The following is a 26,075-nucleotide window of genomic DNA, read 5'->3' as shown; positions in this document are numbered from 1 at the left end:
CACCTCCCCAGTCAGCATCAGTATATGCAATTAAATTTAATGAAGATGAAGCAGACAAGAAGAGTCCTCGTGAAAGAGAGGATTTTAAGTATCTAATAATACGCAAAATCGCTCCCATGTGCACGGAGGTGGGAGCATGCTGAAACTGAATGACTGTATGAACCGCATGAGTTATATCTGGCCTAGTAATGGAAAGATAAGAAAGAGCTCCAACAAGCTGTCTATAAGGAGTAGGATCATCAAGAAGTTCTCCATCATCAATTTTCATTTTAACATTGACAACTTCTGGAGTGTCTACTTTCTTATCATCTGTAATTTCAGACCTGAAAACGATATCAAGAGCAAATTTAGATTGAGATATCAAATACCCCCGAGGGGAATAAGCAACTTCAATGCCTAAAAAATATCTTAATAAACCTAAGTCAGTCATTTCAAAGTGAGTTTTAAGAAGAGATTTGATATTTGCAACTCCCTGTTTGTCGCCTCCGGTGATGATCATGTCGTCCACATAGAGAAGAAGAATAATGATGCCTGCATCAGATTTCTTAACAAACAAAGCAGTGTCAGTTAAACAAGGTTGAAAACCAATATCAAGCATAACATGACTAAATCGGTCATACCAGGCCTTTGGAGCCTGTTTAAGACCATAAAGAGCTTTTTCTAGACGAAGAGCTTTACCCTTAGGGATACTAATACCAGGTGGGGCTTCCATGTATACTTCTTCAACGAGATTCTCATTCAGAAAAGCATTTTTGACATCTAATTGAAAGATAGGTCATGTTCTAATGAAGGCCAAGGCTATTAAAGTTCTAACAGTGGTCATACGGGCCACAGGAGCAAATGTTTCTTCATAATCGATGCCATACTCTTGGGCATATCATTTTGCTACTAAACGGGCCTTATATCTTTCTAGGGTCCCATCACTTTTGGTTTTGACTTTGTATACCCACCTACAACCTATAGGTTTCTTACCCGAAGGGATATCTTGTATCGTCCAAGTATTGGCCTTTTCTAGTGCATCCAATTCTATTTTTATGGCTTCTATCCATTCTATATGATTTTTTGCTTGAGAATAGGATGATGGTTCAACATATGATTGTATTAATGTAATGGCGGCCCTATACGTGGGTGAAAAAGATTCATAAGACACAAATTTTTCTGGAGGTTTAGAGATTCTAGACGTTCTTCTAGGTGAGACTTCAGAGTATTTTTGTAATGCACATGGAAGATTTTGCTCTCTACATCTTGAATATTGTAGACTAACATCCCTATGGATTTGCTCTTCATTATCATCATTTTCAACAACAATAGGACTTTGATCATTGTCAAGGTCACATCCAACATCACATTCATTGGATTTTGAAGTTGGATCAATTAAAAACGAGTATTCGTTGACATCCTTGGATTTTTCAAATTCAAAGAAGCTTTCTTTTTCCAAAAAAGATACATTTCTTGACACATATAATTTGTCATTTTGAAAATTGAAACACCTGTAGCCTTTTTGATTATCAGCATATCCTAAAAAGGCACATGGGATTGCACGAGGAGAGAGTTTGTCATTTCTGTTGGTGAAAACAAAACATTTGCATCCAAAGACTCTTAATCTAGAATAATCTGGAGTTAAATTAACAAGCTTTTCTATTGGAGTTGTATTCTTTAATGAGGAAGATGGCATCCTATTAATGAGGTAGGTGGCAGTTAGGACCGCTTCAGCCCAAAAACTTTTTGGAACTTGATTTGCAATTAGCAATGTCCTAGTAGTTTCCATAATGTGCCGATGTTTGCGTTCGGCTAGGCCATTCTGTTGTGGAGTGTGTGGACATGATCTTTGATGTGTAATACCATGTAAATTGAGATAGTCTTTGAATTCGTTGGACATAAATTCTTCTCCTGAATTAGTACGAAAAACAGAAATATCATTTTGAAACTTATTTTTAACCATTTTATGAAATATTTGGAAGTTAGCAAAGACATCAGATTTATGTTTAAGAAAATAAATCTAAGTATGTCTAGAAAAGTCATCAACAAAAATGACATAATATGTATAACCACCTTTGGAAATAACTGGTGCGGAGCCCCAAACATCCGAATGTATTAACTCAAGTGGTCGTGAGGAAACAAAAGTTATACTAAGAAATGGTAACCTTTTCATTTTGCCAAGAATGCAGTCTTTACAAGAAAAATTTTCAGAATTACAAAATTTTTCCAAACTTGGAAAATATTGAATTTTAGACATATGAGGATGGCCAAGCCTTTTGTGCCATAAATCCAATTCTAATTTCTGAATATTATAACAAAATGCATTCTTGGGTAATTCCAAAAAGTCCATGTAATAAAGTCCTCCTTCTCTATGGCCTTCCCCAATCAGCTTCCCTGACTGGCGATCCTGTACCCAACAACCATGAGAAGAAAAGGAGATATTACATCCATAATCAGATATTTGCGAGACAGATAAGAGATTCAAATTAAGTTTAGGGATATATCTAACTTCTGGGATAAAAAATCTTTTGGATTTTTTAAGATTTTCAAAACATCTTATTCCTTTTACTTCAAGAGATGTGCCATCGGCTGTAAAAACCTTTGACACACTTGAGTTAATTTTAAGACATTCGGATAGACTATTAACATTTGGGGTCATATGAAAAGAAGCACCAGAATCTAAAAGCCAAGGAAAGTTACATGGACTGGAGAAAGATGCAACTGTCGCTCCAGTTGAGGCTTCGGTTGAGGAGGATACCCCTTTGAGAAGAGGTTGAAGGATTTCCATCAATTGAGCCATAGACACAGGTGCATCTTGATCTTTTGACTCAGATTCAACAGATGCAACTCTTTTTTCTTCTCTTCTTTTTAACTTTGGACATTGAGGCCTATAATGCCCCGGTTCATGACAATGATGACAAATAACTTTTCTTTTATCAAAGTCGTCGTTTTGCCTTCCAAAATGAAAGTACGAGTCTGATTCTCCGGTCTAGATACAGCTAAAACAGAGTCATCATCAACTTTTGGAGTACTTTTTCTAAGTCTATTTTCCTCCATAGTGAGCTCTTATATAGTATCAACAATAGAAGGAATTTTTCCACGATGTAAAAGGGCCGATTTGGTGGATTCAAACTCCGGCCTTAGACCATTCACAAATTGATAGAAATGTTCCATATCGAGTTGCTTTTGGCGAAGCTCGATGTCTTCGGCACAATGTCATTTGGGCTCAAGAAGAGCCAACTCTTCCCAAAGTTCGGACAACTCATTATAATATTCTCGAATAGTTTTATCTTTTTGAGTCATTGTCCGAACTTTATCTTGTAAATTGCATACATGTGCAATATCTTTAAGGGAATACATGTTTTTGAGGTATTCCCAAGCCTTATCGGCATGCTCAAACTTGCTAGACTAGAGCATTTTTTAATGTCTATGCTATTGATGAGCCATGACATAATTTTTGCATGCCCTATCCTCCATTCTTTCCATTTCTTTTCATAAGTGGCTAACGCCTTACTCTTCTCTTCTTCCGTTAGAGGAACCTTTTTATCACCCTCTTTCTTGGTAAGAGATAGTTTAGGTTCCAAATCGGAACCATCCACTATACCCCATAAACCTTTTCCCCAAATGTGGTGCTTCATAATCGAAGCCCACATTACATAGTTAGTATCATTTAGCTTCATAGAAATGATGGTGATCTTATCATTGTCATCCATCTTTTACAAGGGTAAGAGAGGAATAAATAGGAGGAGAGAGAGAGAAAAATAAAAAGAAAAGAAAAAGAGTAGACAAAGGAATAAGAGAGGATATAAAACCAAAAATTTTTGTAGCACAAGTTCGCCTTTCTTCAAACAAATCTTCTTGAGCCAAGAACAAGGTGATGAAACACCTTTTGTAAATGTGACACGAAAATCGAGGCGGAAGCTCTTCAAGCTCTAAGGATTTCATAGCTCTCATACCATGTAATGAAATGGTGGTCTTCAACAAATGCACAAATAACTCACAAACAAGTGTCTATTGGAGACACTACAAGCATGACCCTTGAAAGGGTATAAAAGGAAGAACACTTGAAAAATAAATAATACTTTATTCACGAACAAAATGCTTAAGAAGCATTGTTTTACATTGAAGGGGTTCACCCCTATATATACAAAAAAGTGGAAGAGAGAGGAGAGCTCATTTTGAGCTCTCCAAAAGAGATGTTGGATTCCAACGTCTCTTAATATAGCTGTTGGACTGTAGTCCAACAGCATTTATTATTATAGCTGTTGGACTACATTTATTATAGTTGTTGGACTAGAGTCCAACAGCTATTTGCACAGTCAAGTTCCAACAGGAACTTGACTGGATCAAATATCTAGTTTCTATTGAACTAGATGCTAAAAAAGAAAATAAAGAAAAATAATAAAAGAAAATATAATAATATTAAATAATATATATATATATATTACAGTTTACATTTTAACACATGCCAATGATGCTTGGGATTATTTAAAGAGAATGTATTTTCTTAAAGATATTGTCCATATATGTAATTTACAAAATCAAGTTCGGAATATGGTTCAAAGGGACAAAACTATTAGAGAATATTACTGGGAAGAGTTAACTCTTCTTGAACCTAAGTGGCATTGTCCACAATACATTGAACTCCACCAAAATCAAATTAATGTGGAGCATTTCTTTCAATTTATCAATGAACTAAGATCGAAGTTTGAATCTACCAAATATGTTCTTCATCGAGGGAAGATTCCCTCAATTGAAGACACAATAGAGGAGTTGAGCATGGAGGGGAATAGGTTCAAGAATAGAATCATCAAGAATGATGATGACTCCGTCCTAGCCATGTCTAGACCGGAAAATCATGTTTGTACATACAAGCCTCTAATTTATGGGAGGACAAATGATTAGAGAAATGGAAATGAATTTGAAAAAAAGAAAGTGACATGTTACTATTATCGAGAACCAGAACATGTAAAAACCCACTGTCCAAAATTGAAGAAACCACATGAAAAGAAGGTTGCCTTCGGTGGACCATCTCAAGAACCAAATGAACCATCTATCGGAAGCATGTCTTTGACTCAATTGGTGGAAGCACTGCAACCTCTGCTCAAAGGAGCATCTTCATCTGTTGGAGCCGCCGCATCTTCCTTAGGCATCTCTAATCCTGGTAAATTTCTTTGGCTTCTTGACTCAGGTGCTTCATTTCATATGACAGCAAACGTTGATATGTTATCTGAATGTTATAATTCAAATGGATCAAATGTTTTTATTGTTGATGGTACTGCCCTTGAAATCAAGGGAGTAGGAAATTTTGAAAAAAGTTTTTCAAACTCAAAAAAAAATTGTTCCACAAGTTAGATATATAACTAAGCTCAACCTAAATCTTTTATTTGTCTAACAATTGTCTGACTATGGATGTAATGTTTTTTCTCCTCTCGTGGATGTCGAGTGCAAGATCACCAGTCAGGGAAGTTGATTTGGGAAGGTCATAGAAAAGGAGGCTTATATTACATGGATTTTTTGGAAATACCCAAGAAGACATTGTGTTGTAATGTTCAAAATGTTGACTTAGATCTATGGCACAAAAAACTTGGACATCCTAGTGTATCCAAGTTCTAGTTTTTTCCAAAAATAGAAAATTTTTGTAACCATGATTGTACAACAACAACAACTACGCCTTCATCCCAACACAATTGGGGTCGGCGATATGAACCAACAAAGAAAATCATTATGGGTCTTCCACATGAATCCTTCTCCTCCATTCATTTCTATCCAATGCCATGTCCTCGGTGAGGTTCAAAGCATTCATATCCTTTCTTATCACCTCCATCCATGTCTTCCTAGGCCTACCCCGACCTCTTTTAACTAATATATTTTCCCATTTCTCCATCCTTCTAACTGGAGCATCATTAGGCCTTCGTCGAATATGTCCAAACCACCGTAAACGATTCTCTCTCATCTTATTTTCAATGGGTGCAACGCCTACCTTCTTACGTATCTCCTCGTTCTGAATCTTATCTTTTATTGTATTTTCACACATCCATCTCAGCATACGCATCTCAGCTACACTCATTTTTTGAATATGATGTCTCTTGGCAGCCCAACATTTCGTACTATATAGTAAAGCGGGCCTAATAGTCGTCCTATAAAACTTTTCCTTCAACCGCAATGGCATTCTACGATCGCACAACACTCCAGTTGCACTCTTCCATTTCATCCACCCAACCTTTATCCTATGATTTACATCTCCATCAATTTCTCCATACTTTTGAATGATAGATCCCAAATATTTGAAAGAATCATCCACCGATATTTCGTGCTCACCAAGCTTCACTACACTCCCATCACTACTTCGTTGCTTACTAAAACGACATTCCATGTATTTTGTCTTACTCTTACTCAACTTAAAACCTCTTGCTTCCAATGTCTGTCTCCATAATTCTAACTTAGCATTAACCCCAGCTCTAGACTCATCAATCAAAACAATATCATCAGCAAACAACATACACCACGGCACATTTTCTTGAATTGATCTCGTAAGCTCATCCATCACTATAGCAAATAGGAAAGGGCTTAAAGCAGATCCTTGATGTAACCCAACCGTTATAGGAAAATTGGTTGTCACCCCTCCGCAAGTGCGGACATTGGTTACTACTCCTTCATACATATCTTTAATTATACTAATGTACTTGAGAGAAACACCTTTCTTCATCATTGTCCACCAAAGAACGTCCCTAGGTACTCTATCGTAAGCCTTCTCCAAATCAATAAAAACCATATGCAAATCTTTGTTCCTCTCTCTATTTCTCTCAATAAGTTGTCTAAGAAGATGTATAGCTTCCATAGTTGATCTTCCAGGCATAAAACCAAATTGATTCTCCGATATCATGACAATCTTCCTCAACCTAGACTCAATCACCCTCTCCCAAAGTTTCATAGTATGACTCATGAGTTTTATACCACGATAGTTTGTGCAATCTTGTATATCACCCTTATTCTTATATAGAGGCACCAAAGTACTCTTCCTCCACTCATTAGGCATCTTATTTGTCCGCCAAATCTTGTTAAAAAGATTTGTCAACCATTCTAAACCTTTCTCTCTCAAGCATTTCCAAGCCTCGATAGGTATACCATCTGGGCCAACTGCCCTTCTTGATTTCATTTTCTTCAAAGCCTCTGCAATTTCTTTCTTTTGAATCTTGCGCATGAAGTCACGATTCATCTCATGAAAAGGAATTGAAAAGTCTCCAAGATCCTGAGCATGACTTTCATTAAATAGCTTATCAAAATAATCTTTCTATCTCTCCTTAATCTCCTCATCTTTGACTAAAACCCTTTGCGTTTCATCTTTGATACATCTAACCATACCCAGATCCCTCGATTTCCTATCTCTCATCTTTGCAAGCCTATAAATATCCTTCTCACCCTCTTTGGTATCCAACTTGTCATAAACATCCTTATATACCTTATCCCACGCGTTCCGAACTACTTTTTTAGCTTCCTTCTTTGCTATCATATACTTCTCCAAATTCTCATTATCACGATTTTTACTTAGATTTCACACTCTCTTTTAACCTTAATAGCTAATTTGACATCCTCGTTCCACCACGATGTATCCTTACCTAGCGGTGCACCGCCTTTAGACTCACCCAATACCTCCTTAGCCACCTTTCTCATGCCATCCGCTATCTTATTCCACATAGATTCTGAATCCTCTTCGAGACACCAATCAACTTCCTTAACTACCCGCTCTACAAACATTCCTTGTTTAGCTTCTTTCAGTGCCCACCACTTAATTCTAGGATCTATCATATGTCTATCCCTTTTGCGGTATTGTCTAATTCTAAGATCTAAAATTACATGTGAAAATTGTATTCTTGAAAAAATAAAAAGATTATCCTTTCAAGAAAGAACTTTTGTTTTTTCACGACCATTTGAGTTAATACACTCAGACGTATGGGGACCTGCACTTGTTATATCAAAATGAGGTTTTATATATTATGTAATCTTCATAGATTTACAGGACATGCTTGGATTTATTTTCTTAAACATAAATCCAAAGTTTTTTCACATTTTCAAATATTTCATAATATGGTCAAAAACTAATTTAAAATTGATCTCTATTTTACGCACTGATTCAAGAGAAAAGTTTTTATCAAAAAAATTTAAAGATCATTTGAACACACACGGTATTATAAATCAAAAATCATGTCCCTGTACTCCTCAAAAAAATGGCATAGCCGAAAGAAACACATTATAGAAATAACAAGAACTTTACTTATTATACATCAAGTACCGAAAACCTTTTGGGGTGAAGCCACTTTAAGAGCAGTTTATCTCATTAACAGAATGTCATCTTCTATACTAAACATCTCTCCTGTGGAAAAACTTTTTAAACAAAATCCAAATTACTCTAGGTTGAGGGTTTTTTGGTGTAAATGTTTTGTTTTTACAGATAAAAAATGATAAATTCTCTCATCGTGCAATTCCTTGTGCCTTTCTAGGATATGCAAGTCACCAAAAAGGCTATAGATGTTTTGACCTTGAATCTGAAAAATTATATGTATCAAGAAATGTGTCTTTTCTAGAAAAAAGAGAGTTTCTTTAGTAAAAAAACCTAAGGAAAACAGATGAGTACTCTTTTTTGTTGGACTTAGTCCCAAAGATTCGCTGACCCCAATTGTTTTGGGATGAAGGCGTAGTTGTTGTTGTTGTTGTTTGTTGTTGTTAGTCCCAAAGATTGATGAAGGTGATATTAATGAAAGTCACGACAATCAAAATGACCTGATAAGTACAAAACCAATTAATAATGATCAAAATTGTATTCAATATTCCAGGCGAAAAAATTTAGAGAAACCATGCTCTTTAGAAAAATATACCAAAGAACATGAATAGATATTGACTAGAAAGTCATCTAGAGTGTCAAAAATTCTGGAAAAATTTGTGTCATATGAGTCGTTTACACCAAAACATCAAGCCTACATTGCCATGATTTACTCCTATAAAGAGCCTTCCAACTATGCTGAAGCAAAAAGTCACCCTGAATGGGCCAAAGCTAATGATAGCAGAACTAAAAGCCTTAGAAAAAACCAATACCTAGACCATTCAAGATATTTCACCAAGCAAAAGACCTATAGGATGTCGATGGGTATACAAAGTTAAAACCAAGAGTGATGGCACTCTTGAGCGATTTAAAGCTCGATTAATTGCCAAAGGCTATTCCCAAGAATATGGAATAGACTATAAAGAGACTTTTGCCCCAGTTGCTAAAATGACTACAGCAAGGATCTTAATAGCCCTTGTCTCTGTAAAAAAATAACATATATATCAAATTGATGTCAAAAATGCATTTCTAAATGAAAGCTTAGCCGAAGAAGTATACATGGACCTATCACCTGGCATCATCGTTCCTGAAGGAAAAACCCTTCATCTAAATAAGGCTTTATATGGACTTAAGAAAGCCCCAAAGACTTGGTATGATAAGTTAGTCAAGTTATGCTTGATTTTGTTTTTCAATCTTATCTTACTGACACAACTTTGTTTGTTAAGAATTCTGATACACGTATTATCATCATTCTCCTCTATATAGATGACATGATCAATAGGGAGTTGACAGCATTAAAAAAATTCTCAAAACACACTTTGAAATGAGTGATTTGGGTTTCTTAAAATTCTTTCTTGGAATAAAAGTTGCTTATTCTCCCAGGGGCTATTTACTAACTCAATCTAAATTTGCTCTAGATATTGTTGACAAGTCTGGTATCTCAGATGAATGACAGGTTGACACTCCCGAAGTTGTAAATGTCAAAATGAAGATAGATGATTGAGAACTTCTTAAAAATCCAACACCTTACAGACAACTTGTCGGGGCACTGTCTTATCTTTCTATTACAAGACCTGACATTGTGCATTCGGTTCACACAGCATGCTCCTACCACTGTTCATATGAGTTGTTTTACGCATTATTAGATATATTAAAACTTCCATTTTTAAACAACTTTTTTTGTTTGCTTGTTCCTTAGAATTTACTACTTATATTGCTGCGGACTAGGGAGGTGATCCCAATGATCGACACTCAACTACTGGCTTTTGTGTGTTCTTAGGTGACTCATTGATCTCATGGAGATGCAAGAAGCAACATAAGGTTTCTCTCCCGTCAACTAAAGTCGAATACAGGGCAATGGCTACGACGCTTGCTTCATGACATGGGTATTGAAAGCACAGGAGCATCAAGACTATGCTGATATTGCCAGTAACCAGACATTTCACGAACGCACCAAGCATATTGAAATAGATTGTCACTTCGTGCAAGAGGAATTTCTACATAATTGATCTTCCCTATGTTTTCTCGAAATATCAATTGGCAGATTTCTTTACCAAACCTCTCGCCGCTCCACGATTTCACTTTCTCTTAAACAAACTTTCGGTTATTCAACCGTAAGCTTGAGGGGGAGTGTTAAAATATGTAATCTCGTATATGTAATCTCATATGTAATTTCCTTTTTGTTTAAGTTATGTATTTTAGTTAGGTTAGGTTAGAATCCAATTACGATTAGTCTTATTTTTCATTTTTTAGCCATCTCAACTTTTAGCTACTTTTTGACCAAGTCAAAAAGTACATTTACAAAGGAGTCGTTAGAGCCATTGGGAGCCCAACAACTCCCTCTCTTGCTCCCTTTTATGTAGTATATATATATATATATATACATGGGGTCATTTTCCCCTTGTAATACATTCTTTTTGTGTGGGTTTCCCCCACTTGAATGAAATATATTTCCTCTTTTTTCTTTGTTTGCATACTCTTTTTGAGTATTTTGTATGAACCCTAGTGGTTCTTGTGAGTGTATGCCATTTATGAACCTTCGTGGTTCTTATAAAGAGATCTTTTGTGAGTATCATTTGAAGATCCGATTATGGATTTCATCTTCTTTCATACACTACTCTACACTTCCCCTCAAACATGAGATGATGCAAGGGTAATCATCCCAAGTTTGGAAAAGATTGGAAGTGTAGTGTTGCAAGCTATGTCACCTGGGTGCGGGTGCGGATACAAAGGGTACAACACAACAAAAATAACATTTTTAAATGAAAGAAAAAATAATAATAATAACATTTTAAATGTAAAAGAGGAAGAAGGGGTAAAATGATTTTTTTTAAATAAGAGGGTGTTTTAAAAATATGTGTGCGTGTGTTTGGAAAAATATAAAAGGGAATGGGTTATTTAACCCCATCCCCACTGCCTCTCTCGATCGATTGAGATACTAAGAAGGAGGACCCCATACGAGGTAGGTACCCTCTCTCTCTTCTTGTTTCCCCCTCCCCTAACCCCTTTAGTTTACCTCTCTGCAGTCGTCGAGAGAGAGACAAAAAGAGGGGGGAAACGAGAGAGAGAGAGAGAGAGAGTGGGGAAGACGAGAACCAAAGAGAGAGTTGAGGGTTTCAAGAGCAAGACCAGGGAGAGAGAGAGAGCATCAAGGGTTTCGGGGGGGTGCTTTTGCTTTTTTTCCTGAGGTTCGGGTTTGCATTAGACCCGACCCAGCACAGTGCGAGACCCAACCCGTGGCGTACCTGCACTATGCTCGGTACCCGTTCCCGTGTCGAGGGTTTCAAGAGCAAGACCAGGGAGAGAGAGAGAGAGTCAAGGGTTTCGAGGGGGGGTTGCTTTTGCTTTTATTTACTGAGGTTCGGGTCTGCATTAGACCCAATCCAGCACAGTGCAGGACCCGACCCGTGGCGTACCTGCACTATGCCCAGTACCCATACCCATGTCGACACGGGTATGACATTCGAACTGACATGTCATGGTTATATAGGGTGCAAGGCTTCTTGGTAAAAATATCAATGATTTTCTCCTTTGAGCCCACATGCTCCAATGAAATAATCTTATCCTCAAATGCCCTCCCGGTAAAGTAATAATCTATCTCAATGTACTTCGTTCTTTCATAGAATTTTGGATTTTTTGCATGGATGGCACTCATATGGTCACAATATAAGAAGGTTCTCCCACAAACGAAGACACTTGGCTCTTTCAGAAGCCATCCAACCCGTATAATCTCAACAAGAACTTGGGTCATGACTCTATACTCTGCTTCTGCTGTGGATAGTGCTACACGTTGTTGCTTCTTACTTTTCCATGATATTAGAGAGCTCACAAGGAAAACACAAAATCATGTGGTGGAGAGTTTGTCTCGTATAGATCCCTCAAAGGCAGCATCACAAAAAGCTCTAAAATAAAAAGTAAAGGATGATGAGAAGAACATTCCAAAATGCATGGTATCTCTCACATATCTAATAATTTGAAAAACCGCAATAAGATGAACTGATCTAGGGGAGCTCAACAAATTGGCTACATGAACTGCATAAGTAATATCAGGCCTTGATATTGCCAAGTATATCAGACTTTCAATCAGCTTTCTATATACAACTGGATCTCCAAGCTCAACCCCATATGTGGCTCTCAACTTTATGTTTGCTTTCATAGGAAAACCAACATTTTTTGAATCATCTATTAGTCTTGCCTTTATTACCAGATAAGTTGCATAATTGTGTTGTGACAAACAGATTCCTCTTCTCGAGTATGCAACCTCCAATCTAAGAAAATATTTTAGGTCCGCCCGATCCTTCATCTCAAATATGCTAGCAAACCTTATTTTCGTACTCTACTTTCTATAAATCATCACCTATAATAATCATAGCATACACATAAAGCAATATACACTTTCCTTTAGATGAGGAAAAAACAAACAAAGCAAGATCATGATAGATTTGGTCAAACCCAAAACTTTTAACTCTTGAGCTAAATTTTTCAAACCATGCTCTTGGTGATTGCTTAATAAGCCCATATAGAGTTCTAAATCTGCACACTTTATCTTCTAATCTAACGTAACCTTGTAATAATTCCATATACACTTCTTCCTCTGAGTCTCCATTCGAAAAGGCACTCTTCACATATATAGTTACCACAAATTCCATTGTCTTACACCAGCCAATGCAAGTAGAGTCCTTATGGTAGTCATATGGGCAATAGGAGCAAAAGTCTCAACAAAATCAATTCTGAATTAATGGCTATAACCCTTCGAAACAAACCTTGTTGTATACCTCTCAATTGACCCATCTTCCTTGGTCTTAATTTTGTACACCCATTTACAATGAATCACATTCTTTTCAGGTAGAAGTTACAAGGTCCAATGCATGCATCCTCTCCAGTGCACTCAACTCTTCAGCCATGGTTTGCTGCCACATCTCTTTAGAAGTTGCTTCTGCATAGGAACTAAGCTCAACATAAGAGTAGATTAGGGTCAGATAAGCACAATGCTGAGGAAAGAATCCTAAGACGCAAAACGAGGAAGAACAAAAACCTTGTCACTTTGACGTGCCTGAGAAGGTGAGGTAATGGAAGGAGACTCTAGACTTATGTGCTCTGAATCAACTGAAAGGGAATCAGAATTGGCCTCTAAGTTGTCTTTTTCCTCCATCTCTATTTGATCCAAGAATGGTGTTTCAACCACATTTCCTTGCCTCCTAGAATATGTTTGCCTAAACATACTATCTCTCATTTGAGTTTTCTCCTCTTGAATCTCCAAACTCTTATCAATTCATTATTCCATAGAAAAGGTATCAAGAAAGAGAAATCAATTGGATCTTTCTCTTTCGCTCCATATTATCAAAGTAGATATCCTCATGAAACACAACATGCCTAGATATCCAAATTCTCCTTTCTACAGGATCATAGCACTTATAACCTTTTTGTCCAATAGAGAATACCAAAAAGCAACATTTAACAGCACGTGCTGAGAGCTTATCACTGTATCTACTAGGCAAAAGCACAAAACAAGTGCTTCCAAAAAATTTCATCATCTTAGAATTTTGGATAGCACCATATAGTTTCTAAAATGAAGATATACCATTAAGAGTTCCTAATGGCATGCGATTAATTTGATAATGAAACACATTTTTCCTATGCAGCATTTTACTTTGAACTTTATATCTCATTATGCATTTGTCCACTAATAATGCTAGTTATATTTCACTTGGCAGCTACTCCAAAAATGTGCGCTCTGAAAAATGGACACAAAGCCTCACTTGTCTATGCCTATAAGTAGGGAAGCTAATCAAGCAGCCAGCATATCTTTGTATCTATTGCTCACATGATCTCTCATTTAAAATATGTATATATATATACATATACTTATATATATATATACATTTGTATATATATAAGTATATATATACATATATGTATATATATACAGTTTTCCTTTTCTTGAAATACCCGATAGGGGTATTTTTGTAAAACCACAATATAACCTTTTCTTTTTTACATTTTTCTTTTTTCTCTTTTTTCTTTTTCCTTTTTTATTTTCTCCTTTTTGTAAGACCACAAGGGCCCCACACATGTAGTCGTTGGGGCCCCAACGGTCAGATTTATGACCGTTGGGGCTCCCAACGACTACATGGGAGCCCCTTGTGGTCCCTTCCTTAAGACTCCCTCCTCTATAAATAGAGGAGGTAATCTCCTCTTGTAAGCATTGGGTTTTTACCCTTCTCTTCCTTTCTTCAATAAATCCAACTTATGACTTTAAGTCATTTTCTACTTTTGAGAGTTTTGTGTGTGCACTTTTAGTGTTTGTGTTCTTGGCTCTTGAGGTCACTCTTAAAAGAGTGCTTTTTGCTCCATTGGTGCTTCCGCCTCTTTTCATTACATGGTATCAAAGCTCGGTTGGTGATTGGGCTTCTCTTTATTATCTTGGAACATGTGCCTCTCAAATTTTAAGAAAGGAAGGATATTTGGTGTCGATGGAACGTGGTTCTAAAGTGAAGCTTTCTTTCAAGCTAAATGGGTCCAACTATCTCATGTGGGCCTCCGTTATGGAAAATCGTCTAAGAGGTAAGAAACTTTGGGGTTTTGTTATGAGAACTACTCTCGAACTCTCTCTTGTTCTCACTAAAATAAAAAATGAGGTTGAAAAAGCTTTAGATGGCGATGAGCGCATCAAAGCTATCAATGACCATCAATCCAAAGTTGAGGATTGGGAAAGTAACCATGCCAAAATTTTGGCATGGTTTATGAACAATGTAGACCTTAAAAATTGTGCCAATATTGCCAAATTTAGAAGGGCCAATGAGGCATGGTTTTTCCTTAAGGGTATGTATACCCAAAAGGATCTTGCTCGACAATTTTTTTGTCAAGAAAAAAATCCGTTCTACCAAACAAATGGATATGAGTGTCCGGGACTATTTTAGCTCTCTAACCCCTCTTTGGGATGAACTTGTTCTTCTTGAGCCTAAATGGGTGGCTCCGGAAGATATTGAGTTAAGAAGGGAACAAATTGAAAAGGAGCACTTTTTTCAATTTCTTCATGGTCTTCGCCCGAAATTTGAACAAGTTAGGGCATCTCTTCTCCATAGAAGCAAAGCCCTACCTATTAAAGACGCCCTTGCCGAAATATGCCAAGAGGAAACTCGACTTGGCTTAAGCATTAAGAGTGATGAAGTTTTGGCCGTTACTAGGCCCGGATCAAATGTTAAAGCCTATAGACCTCCTCACTTTAACAAAAATAGTAATGGGCCTAGAAAGGGAATAATATGTCATTATTGTAATGAACCGGGACACATTAGACCGGTTTGTCCCAAACTTAAAGGAAAAGTAGCTGTGGTTGGAGAAAATTCTCCAAAGAAGGAAGAAGAAAGTGCACAAAGGAGATATCAAAAAGACTCTTAATCATATTTCTGAAGTTCTCCAACATCTTCTCAAGACTTCTTCCTCAACATACGGAGCCGCCATCGCTTATTCTTCATCACCTCCAGATATGTGGATACTAGACTCCGGTGCTTCTTTTCATATGACATCTCATAAAAACTCTCTTTCAAATGTTTTTTCCGAACCCATATCCTCTTATGTTTCAACGGCCGATGGAACATCATTGAAAATTGAAAGTATTGGAACACTTGATTTTAAAAATTCTCAAAAAAATTTCGTTCCTAAAGTAAGAATCGTTCCAAAAATTAATTTAAATCTTTTTTCCGTTTCTCAAATCACCGATTATGGATGCCAAGTCTCTTTCTCACCTAAAGATTGCACCGTGCAGGATCTCCAGTCAGGGGAGCTGATTGGGCAAGGCCATAGAAGGGGTGATCTCTATTTTATGGACTTTTTGACTCTTCCGTCTAAGTCATCTTGCAATCTTGTAAAAGACAAAAGTATTGGAATTTGGCATGAAAGACTTGGTCATCCAAATTTTGTAAAAATGTCTCTTTTTCCGTTTTTGAACAATACTTGTAAAGACAATCGCATGACTTGTAAAGATTGCATTTTTGGGAAATCTAAAGCTACTCCATTTCCTCAAAGAAGTTACTTTACTACTCGACCATTTGAACTTGTTCATTCCGATGTGTGGGGACCTTCCCCTATTTTGTCTAAAGGAGGATTTTCGTATTATGTGGTCTTTATTGATGACTTCACTCGATTTACGTGGATTTACTTCCTAAGTCGCAAATCCGAAGTTTTCTCCTTCTTTAAAGAATTTCATGCAATGGTTAAAAATCAATTTTTGGGAAATCTATCTATTCTTAGGTCCGATTCGAGAGGCGAATATATGTCCAATGATTTTCAAAGTTATTTAAAAGAAAATGGAATTTGTCATCAACGTTCTTGTCCCAACACTCCGCAACAAAATGGTCTCGCGGAAAGAAAGCATAGACACATAATAGAAACTACAAGAACATTATTAATTTCAAAAAATATCCCAAAATCCTTTTGGGCCGAAGCGGTTCTAACCAGAGTTACCAGTCGAGGAAGCGGGAGCGGGAAGCGATACGGGAAGCGGGAGCGGGAAGCGAGGCACTTTAAAAAATTTAGGAAGCGGGGAAGCGTGGGACCACTTAGAAGAAAATTCCGAACCGTCTCGGAAACGACCTAGGAAGCGAACCGGAAGCGACCTAGGAAGCGAACCGGAAGCGAGGGGAAGCGAAAAAAAATGAAAAAAATGGGGAAGCGAGGGGGAAGCGAGGGCGAAGCGTGGGGGAAGCGTGGGGGAAACGTGGGGGAAGCGTGGGGGAAGCGCGCTTCCCATTTATGGGAAGCGCGTTTCCCATAAAAGGGGGACGTGCTTCCCATAAAAGGGAAGCGCGCTTCCCAAAAAAGGGGGACGCTTCCCCTCACGCTTCGGAAGCGCGACGTTTCGCGCTTCCGAAGCGCGCTTCGGGGAAGCGCGCTTCCCCTTTTGCCTAGGCGCTTCCGGTAACTCTGGTTCTAACTTCAACATATCTTATCAATATAACCCCTTCATCCTCTTTGAAAAATCTTTCTCCATTTGAAAAACTTTACAATATGTCTCCCGATTATAAAAGACTAAGGATTTTTTAATGTAAATGCTTTGTTCTAACTCACAAAAATGATAAACTTTCTCCTAGGGCTATTGAATGTATTTTCTTGGGATATGGCGAAAAACAAAAAGGTTATCGATGTTTTGACATACTCAAAAACAAACTTTATATCTCAAAAGATGTCACATTCCTAGAAGAAGAAAATGGTTTTTCGCACCAACCAAATGAAAATATTGATTATTCTTTTTTATTTGACTTATTGCCTCAAGAAAACATCATAGATGATCATATTGATCCTAGTGAACCTCTTAGTGAAGATCATTTTGAACATCCAAATGATGATCAAAACTTAGAAGAAAATGTTTCAAGACAAATACAAGTTTACTCTAGAAGGAATGAAAGAAATCCTCCTCGTGCCCTTGAAAAATTCTCTCAAAGTGAGTCAATCGAAGAGACCTCTCAAAGAAAATCAAATCGTATTCTCAAAATACCCAATAGATTTGTTTCTTATGATTCTTTTTCTCCTAACTTTCGAGCATGCCTACTTGCTCTTCACTCCTTTCATGAACCATCTCATTACAATGATGCTAAACAATATGCTCATTGGAATGAAGCTATGGAACTAGAACTTAATGCTCTTAAAAGGGCGCAAACTTGGGAAATCATTGATCCTCCCAATGGCAAGAAATCGATTGGATGTAGATGGGTTTTTAAAGTAAAAACTAAGAGTGATGTTCATTGGAAAAATATAAGGCTAGGTTGGTAGCCAAAGGATATGCCCAAGAGTATGGGGTAGATTATGATGAAACTTTTGCCCCAGTTGCTCGAATGACTAGTGTTTGAGCTCTTATTATTATAGCCTCTGTTAAAAAATGGCCAATCTTTCAACTTGATGTCAAAAATGCATTTTTGAATGGTAATTTAAATGAAGAAGTTTATATGGAACCGCCTCTAGGTATGGATTTAAATGGAAAAATTTTGAAATTAAAAAAGGCTTTATATGGACTTAAGCAAGCTCCTAAAGCTTGGTATGATAGGTTTAGTAATGTATTAATCAATTTAGGATTTTCTTCCTGCTATACTGACACTGCTCTTTTTGTTAAAAGGACAGGTGACTCCATTATTATGCTTCTGTTGTATGTTGATGATATGATCATCACTGAGAATGACAAAAAGGGAGTAAATGATGTAAAGTCTATGTTAAAAGAAACTTTTGATACGTCTGATCTTGGATATTTGAGATATTTTTTAGGAATTGAAGTGGCTTATTCCGCGCGAGGATACATCCTATCTCAAATGAAATTAGCTGCAGAAATTTGTACCAAATCAGGAATATCTGATGAAAAGAAAGTTGAGACTCCCGAAGTTATCAATGCGAAACTGAGACTTGAAAATGGTGTTCTTCTTGAGGATCCAACCCCCTACCGTCAATTAATCGGATCCCTCACCTATCTATCCATCACACGTCCAGATATAGCTCATGCGGTTCATGCAGCAAGTCAGTTTCAGCATGAACCTACTTCGGTTCATATGGCGGCCGTAATGAGAATTGTGCGATACATCAAAAATACTATATCCAAGGGACTCTTCGTATCCTCTTCCTCATCTATTGACTTAACTGCTTTTACTGATGCTGACTGGGGAAGAAATCCCAATGATCGTATCTCAATAACGGGTCTTTGTATTTTCTTAGGTGAATCTCTCATTTCGTAGAGATGCAAGAAGCAGCAGAAGGTTTCGCTGTCATCCACTGAAGCTGAATATCGGGCCATGGCAATGACAACTATGGAAATCGTGTGGCTCAGGAGTCTCCTTGGTGACATGGGCGTCCCCATTTCCACTCCCACCAACATTTGCTGTGATAACAAAAGTGCGATATACATTGCCATAAATCACACTTTTCATGAGCGGACCAAGCATATCGAAATGGATTGCCATTATGTTCGAGACGAATATCTCAAAGGGACTATCTCATTACCATATGTTACTTCAGAATATCAACTAGCTGACTTCTTCACCAAGGCGCTCCCAACTCCACGATTTATGTTTCTTCTTAGCAAACTTTCGGTCTTCTCCCCGTAAAGTTTGAGGGGGCATGTTAAAATATGTATATATATATACATATACTTATATATATATATATACATTTGTATATATATAAGTATATATATACATATATGTATATATATACAGTTTCCCTTTTCTTGAAATACCCGATAGGGGTATTTTTGTAAAACCACAATGTAACCTTTTCTTTTTTTACATTTTTCTTTTTTCTGTTTTTTCTTTTTCCTTTTTTTTTATTTTCTCCTTTTTGTAAGACCACAAGGGCCCCACACATGTAGTCGTTGGGGCCCCAACGGTCAGATTTATGACCGTTGGGGCTCCCAACGACTACATGGGAGCCCCTTGTGGTCCCTTCCTTAAGACTCCCTCCTCTATAAATAGAGGAGGTAATCTCCTCTTGTAAGCATTGGGTTTTTACCCTTCTCTTCCTTTCTTCAATAAATCCAACTTATGACTTTAAGTCATTTTCTACTTTTGAGAGTTTTGTGTGTGCACTTTTAGTGTTTGTGTTCTTGGCTCTTGAGGTCACTCTTAAAAGAGTGCTTTTTGCTCCATTGGTGCTTCCGCCTCTTTTCATTACACTCTCACCTAATAAAACCAAGTCTCAGCACAACGGCCTATGAACCACAACCCACAAAAATGGTCACTACTCAATTTGAATGTCCAGCTGAAGTAATCAGCTAGTACTGAGAGTTTATCTCTTGACAAATTAGTATTGATTTGTGTAACTTATCAATCAAGAAAAAAGGCTACACGTCACTTGAATGCTAGCCGGTATAAAATTTTACCCAAAAAGTTATCATAAATTTGGCTTGATTATTTCCAGTGTATATTGGTTGAATTCCAGCTCTATTTCACTTTAAGAGAATGTTGAAGCTTCTCAGAAGAGTCTCAAAAGAGTCCCCATCACAAAGGAAAATGGCCATAACAAGCCAACTCTCTAACATACACAATATGATTGTGTTCACATCCTACTCATACAACTTATCCAATATGTTCCATAAAACTGAAAGATAAGGGCCCATTTTCACTCAGAATTTTGCCCTTTCCTATTAGGATGAAATCCATGTCTTTATTATTTATCCCTTGAAAAAGTTCCTTGCATACCTTTCTGCTACAGCAGTCTTTACTACACTTCCGCCTAACCAACAAATGATATGCACAGATTACATATTATCATGCATATTTGCTTCCCTCACAAAAAAATATGCTTCATTCTGTAGTTGCAAATCAAAGGAAATTCATGCAAGGATGCAAATTTAGTGGCAAAGGTGCAGGCACGCATGCACGCACGAAGGACAAGCACACACACACACAAGAAAGTGATGGGCGACTTTTCATGCACATATACAAGTGAAGTGTGGCTTTGCAAGCATGTCAACACACACACACACACAAAAGCAAGTGATGTGTGACTTTGCATGCACATGCTTGCAAGCACAAGAACACACACACATGCACAAAAGCAAGTGATGTGTGACTTTGCATGCACCACACACACACACACACACACACAAGCGTCATCTCTTTGTATGCACTACAAACAAAAAGAGCTTACCCTCCAGAAAGGCCAAAATATGCTTTAATCTCTGAGATACTCCATGATGGATGCGCTGCTTCACCACATTCCTTCATTGCCTGCTCAACAAGAGAACAAGCAGCAATATGTGCACCGGCTGATTGTCCCATCACATATATTCTACAAAACAATGCATAAGAAGCAATAATCCACATTTCAAAAGTGTAAAATAGTCGGTGCATACACTGCTTTACTTATACAGCACTCGCATTATGCATGAATGGAAATAAATTTACCTGTTGGGATCACCACCATATGCAGCAATGTTATTGCACACAAATGAGATTCCTTGAGAAGCATCTTTGATCATGTCACTAATGGTCCCTTGAGGGAAATTCCTGTGTCAAAATATCAATACATATATGAAGAGCTAAAAACATTGATCCTGCTTTTCACACTACAGAAACAGAAACTGGAGAAAACACAAACCTATAGTCAATGCATGCTACTATAACATCTCTTTCTGCTAATTGTTGCCCCAAAAGAGCACCCCATGCCTTGTACCTACAGACAGAAAACCCTAGAAGTACATTTAACCTAACAATCAACTTATGAATAAAAAAATCTCAATTCAAAGCATTGAATATCAAACATCCCAGACAGATAATTTAGCATCAGGAATATACTATATTAACTTGATGTGAAAGATATTAAGACATCTGTGCACAAAGAAAATCAATTAATAACTTACCCTATGATCCACGCTCCACCAGTTACAAATGCCACAACAGGTTTTGGCTCATCAATATTCAAAGGTAAATATAAATCCAACCTGCAAAGTAGCATCCACGATATGCCCAAAAATCAGATCCCAACGATTGGATGCATACACTAATACACATTGAGATACAAAATCAAGGTCAGATTCTGTCGAGAATAAGAAAGCCTATTAATTTGCATACCGGTTTCTTGGTTCACTTCCATAAACTATGCTGCGACGGATTTGCCTTGAGAAATAATAGAAATACCCAACTGCAATAAACTGACACCGGTTACAGTTTTATGAAATTCAGGTTCTTACTATAGCAAAATAAATTATCTTAGAAAGAAATGACTGGATTATACATGCAGAACTTGGCTAAAAATCACAAATCAAACAACACGATAAAGATTGACAAGACATCAAGTGAATTTAAAAGTTCACATATCTGGAAAAAAAACACTCACCCTGCAAAAAGCCTGGCATAAGTAGCAAAGCATAAAAACCAAGAGCAAGAAACCTCGTAATCCACCTGTAACCTATCCTGCATAAATTAGAATTGATTAGAAAGGATAGCAATCATGATTTTTAATATTAGTAGGGCATCAAGAGCTGGTGCAAAGAAAAGAAAAGACTAAGACACGTAGAACCAAACAGAAAAGTACCCAATCAAGGTTTAGGTGGCTTAACACTTTAAATAACCTATGTAATTGATGCTCTTGAAGAATATTTCAAACAATTACTTGTTAAACGAGACACCAAAGGAAAAAAGAAAGTTCAACTTAAAGACAAACCATCTGCTGATTATTCCAACAACAAAAGATGATTATAAACTATGATTCGAGTATGCCATAGAATTTATTATAGCATGGATTGGTTAGTTTTCTAGGATAATCAGGTCCTAGTAATCAAATAATCGCTTTAAATAGCATAATTCAATTCAAGAAATTAGACAATATCTCAACATGCATGTATAGAAGACAAAAAAGTGCATAGGCCTTGACATATTTAAATAAATACTCCTGGTATAGTCCTACTATTGGAATTAGCTGTTGCAGACTAGTACAGAAAAAAAACAGTGCTCACAGAAAAGATTTCGCTTGGATTGCTCTATCAAATAACGACCACATGGTTCCCTGGAGCAGATTCCTAATTGAATCTCAGCTACTCTACTAAAGATGAAGACGTGACAGCTACTTGGTAATTCTTATGGTCTCTGATAAGTGCACTATCGTTAAGTATCACTTAGTTTAGGTCAGTGAAGCTATAGATTCTTTTACCTCCTTTTTCCAGTTGAACTACTTAAAAAGAATACGGCATGGTCTCAAGGCATCTTGGCGCATGTGGTTCAGAGAACAAACATGGCAGCAGAAGTGTCTACTTCAAGAACCACAAAAGATCACCAGAGCTTTAACAACAACCATTTATAGAATTTATCATCTACCCAGATGGATTAATCCAAACAATTAGAACGCATCGGCTGCCTGCTCTTATAGATCAGGCAAAATTATCCTTCAAGTATTCTCCTCAAGCAAAGAAATCAACAAATTCAGTGTCCTCCAATGTCGAAGTATGCCTAAAAGGGAACTTAAAAAGCAGAATGATAATCGAACCTAGATTGGTGGTTCTCATTTCAAGTTAATCCGTAATGGAAACTGAGCAAAGAAGTCCGAAACAGAATAACCCCATTGGAAAAGCGATCCTTGATAACTCTGACTAACTAATAAGTGGGTGGGTTGTAAATGCAGAAGCAAAAGGCAGCAGATCATTATAGAGATTCACCCATCCACCCCAGCCCCAACAGATTCTTCACTTCACAAAACAGCATGAAACCCAATCATCATCTGAGCAGAATGCAATCAAAGATTCAATTTCATGCAACACCAATCGAGGAATTAGAAAACCATCAATGAAAAAGCGCAACCAATCATCTCTAATCAACCATACCCATCAAAATGAGAGAGAGAAAGAGATGGGTGTAGTTACCCCAAATAGCGCAACAACTTGAAGCTGAGGCCGGTGATCAAGTAGGTCTCGGCGGCAGCGTGGCCCATATCCTCCCTAAACGACTGTCGCCGAGAGATGGACACGCCGGGAAGGTGAGGGCCGAAACCGACGTTTCCGTCATTCTCTGCCCTCCGTCTCCTCTGATGGTTGTTGGTGGTGGTCGTGGTCGCGGTGCTGCGGACGACGAAGGCAGAGCGCTCGTCGACGTCTCCGCCGATGCACGAACCAGTGGCGAGGAAGGGCTCCTTCTCCTCCTCCTCCTTGAACAATGGCAAGGAGCAGGACAACAACGACAGGGAAGAAGGGGGAGGAGGAGGAGGGGAGTGCGGAAAAGGGACATCGTCGCCGGCGAGACTCCCCATATTAGGGCGGGTGGCTCCCATCATCTTTCCCAGCACCCGCATCGCCATCACTCCTCCCCACTGCACCACCCCCCACACCCACTGATATGGCCTCCCTCCTCTTTCTTTACCACTACAAATCTGCAACTCTCTCTCTCTCTCTCTCTCTCTCTCTCTCTGAGACCTCTGAAAACGGAGCCTATCATGTAGCATACAACAGAATAATGTCATCAGCCAATAAGAAACCTGTCTGTCTATATGGTCCCCACCGCATTGTTTTCCTTCATTTTCGTGAAAGACACCGGCCAGTTCATTCTTTTCATGAAAGTTCTTTCACAGGACTTATCGAAAAAAATCGTGAGAAAGCCTTTTTACGAAAGTTCTTTCATACGGAAGGAGGTATGAAAAGATTTACACGTGAAAAAGAAAGGTGCCCACTCCTACCAGAATGGCAGTTTCTCATCATGCTAACTGGATTTGAGTTTCACCCTCGGTGAGAAAGGAAAAAGATGCTAGTTGGGCAACTAATTTCCCTTGTAAACGGTATGAAACAAACAGGTCCTTAGAGTCAGACCTCTTGAATCATATAGTGTATGCCGGAATAATATCATGAGCCCATAAGAAAAGGCACCTGTCTATCTCGTCCCCACCTCTCTCTCTCTCTCTCTCTCTCTCTCTCTCTCTCTCTCAGCCGGGCCCATTACTGACCCAATAAGAAAAGAAGAAAAAGCACATGTCTCCATGGGCCCCACTTTTTGGCAGGCCAGCCTATTTTTTCTTTTTCCTTATTTTTTCCTAAAAAATTGAGGGCTGGACATTTCTCAGCCTGTAACTGGCCCGGTGGGCATCGGGCTAGCCTGACCTGCTAATGGACCGAGCTTAATGCCATGTTCTTAATGGGCTCGGGTTTGAATAGAAGCCCATGACCAGGCCGGTTGGGCCAATGTGAAGCAGGCGAGTCCGGTCCATCTTGGCCCAAACCTAAAATGCAGAAATGCTTGACTGAAACTATGGGTTAATGAGAGAATATTACTCAGGTGTGTGGTCTTGAATAAACCCAATTTTTAGTCTACAAATTAGACTTGAACCCAATCCGCTGTGATTCGAGTCTGGTCTGGGTGCAGACTTGACTGAAATTATGGAACCATATAGGTTAACTGGTTTGGATATAAATAAAGGTGGCTATGTACAGGTGGGGTCTTAAGGTTATGTTTGATGGTTTGTTCAGAGTTGAACGAAATGAACAAAAAAGACAGAACAGAACATTAGTTTTGTTCATTCCGTAACAACTGTTCCTAGTCCAACGTTTGTTTGGACCGTACTCAAATTATATGATTCAAATGTCTGTTGTTTGATGACAATGTGTGGATAACTTGGACAGTCATGGTTAATAGGTAGAATTACTTCGTTTTGGATCATATGACCCGATCCGTTCACCATTTTACATGTTTTAACAAGTTTATTATGATTTTTTGTCCTGATATATATCCAATTATGAAATTGTGTCTAAAATCATGATTTTTTTTTTTACTTTTGGACAGTCAAAGAAAACAAAGGTTGCTTCAAAGATGCAGAGTGGTAACTTTAATTTTCAAATATAGCATTTCAAAGGGGAGCATGGAAACCTATTATAATAATATCTGCAAGGGGCTGCATATAGCTACTACTGATTATCTATACAAACCAAGAGCATACTGCCATAAGGTATTGTGGCTCAATACCATATGACTAAGACATGTGCATGCATACCCACCCTCACCCACACTCCTACACGTGCATGTGCACATACACATGACATATGCACTTTTTACGTGTGTCAAAGCTTGGGGGAATAATCACGTTATCAATTCTCTCATAACTATGCCATAAGAAGGTGCTCATTGCACCATTTTTAGCAAGCATATTCAAAAGTAACATGAAAGTGACTAATTAACCACAGCGTGTTTCACATACAGGCCTTACAGTAAATTTGAGCACAATCAATAGTCGAATTACAGTGAGCCATGGAAGAACTAAGAGTCCAAGATGACTAGGAAGTGCCTACACATATGAGCAGCAGCAGTCCTGAACGAGAGCTTTC

The 26,075-nt window shown here is 37.9% G+C and overlaps 1 protein-coding gene across 1 annotated transcript in view; it reads right to left on the bottom strand.

The window, feature by feature from the left end:
* Nucleotides 1-24,218, bottom strand: part of LOC149816465 (isoprenylcysteine alpha-carbonyl methylesterase ICME-like) — a 44,743-nt gene extending 20,525 nt beyond the window's left edge. The window contains exons 1-7 of the mRNA XM_089988112.1: nucleotides 23,634-24,218; nucleotides 22,115-22,191; nucleotides 21,850-21,919; nucleotides 21,639-21,719; nucleotides 21,377-21,451; nucleotides 21,184-21,285; nucleotides 20,927-21,067 (exon numbers count right to left, since the gene is read on the bottom strand). Of these exons, the coding sequence (XP_089844238.1) occupies nucleotides 20,927-21,067; nucleotides 21,184-21,285; nucleotides 21,377-21,451; nucleotides 21,639-21,719; nucleotides 21,850-21,919; nucleotides 22,115-22,191; nucleotides 23,634-24,208 (1,121 nt within the window). The 5' untranslated portion in view covers nucleotides 24,209-24,218. The remainder of the gene's footprint in view (nucleotides 1-20,926; nucleotides 21,068-21,183; nucleotides 21,286-21,376; nucleotides 21,452-21,638; nucleotides 21,720-21,849; nucleotides 21,920-22,114; nucleotides 22,192-23,633) is intronic.
* Nucleotides 24,219-26,075: the final 1,857 nt, after the last annotated feature.

This window comes from Nuphar pumila, chromosome 14 (assembly GCF_984573655.1).
Source record: "Nuphar pumila chromosome 14, dmNupPumi1.hap1.1, whole genome shotgun sequence".
In the NCBI taxonomy this organism is placed as follows: Eukaryota; Viridiplantae; Streptophyta; class Magnoliopsida; order Nymphaeales; family Nymphaeaceae; genus Nuphar; species Nuphar pumila.
The sequence above is the reverse complement of the archived record's forward strand: the minus strand, read 5'-3'. Positions and strand labels throughout refer to the sequence as shown.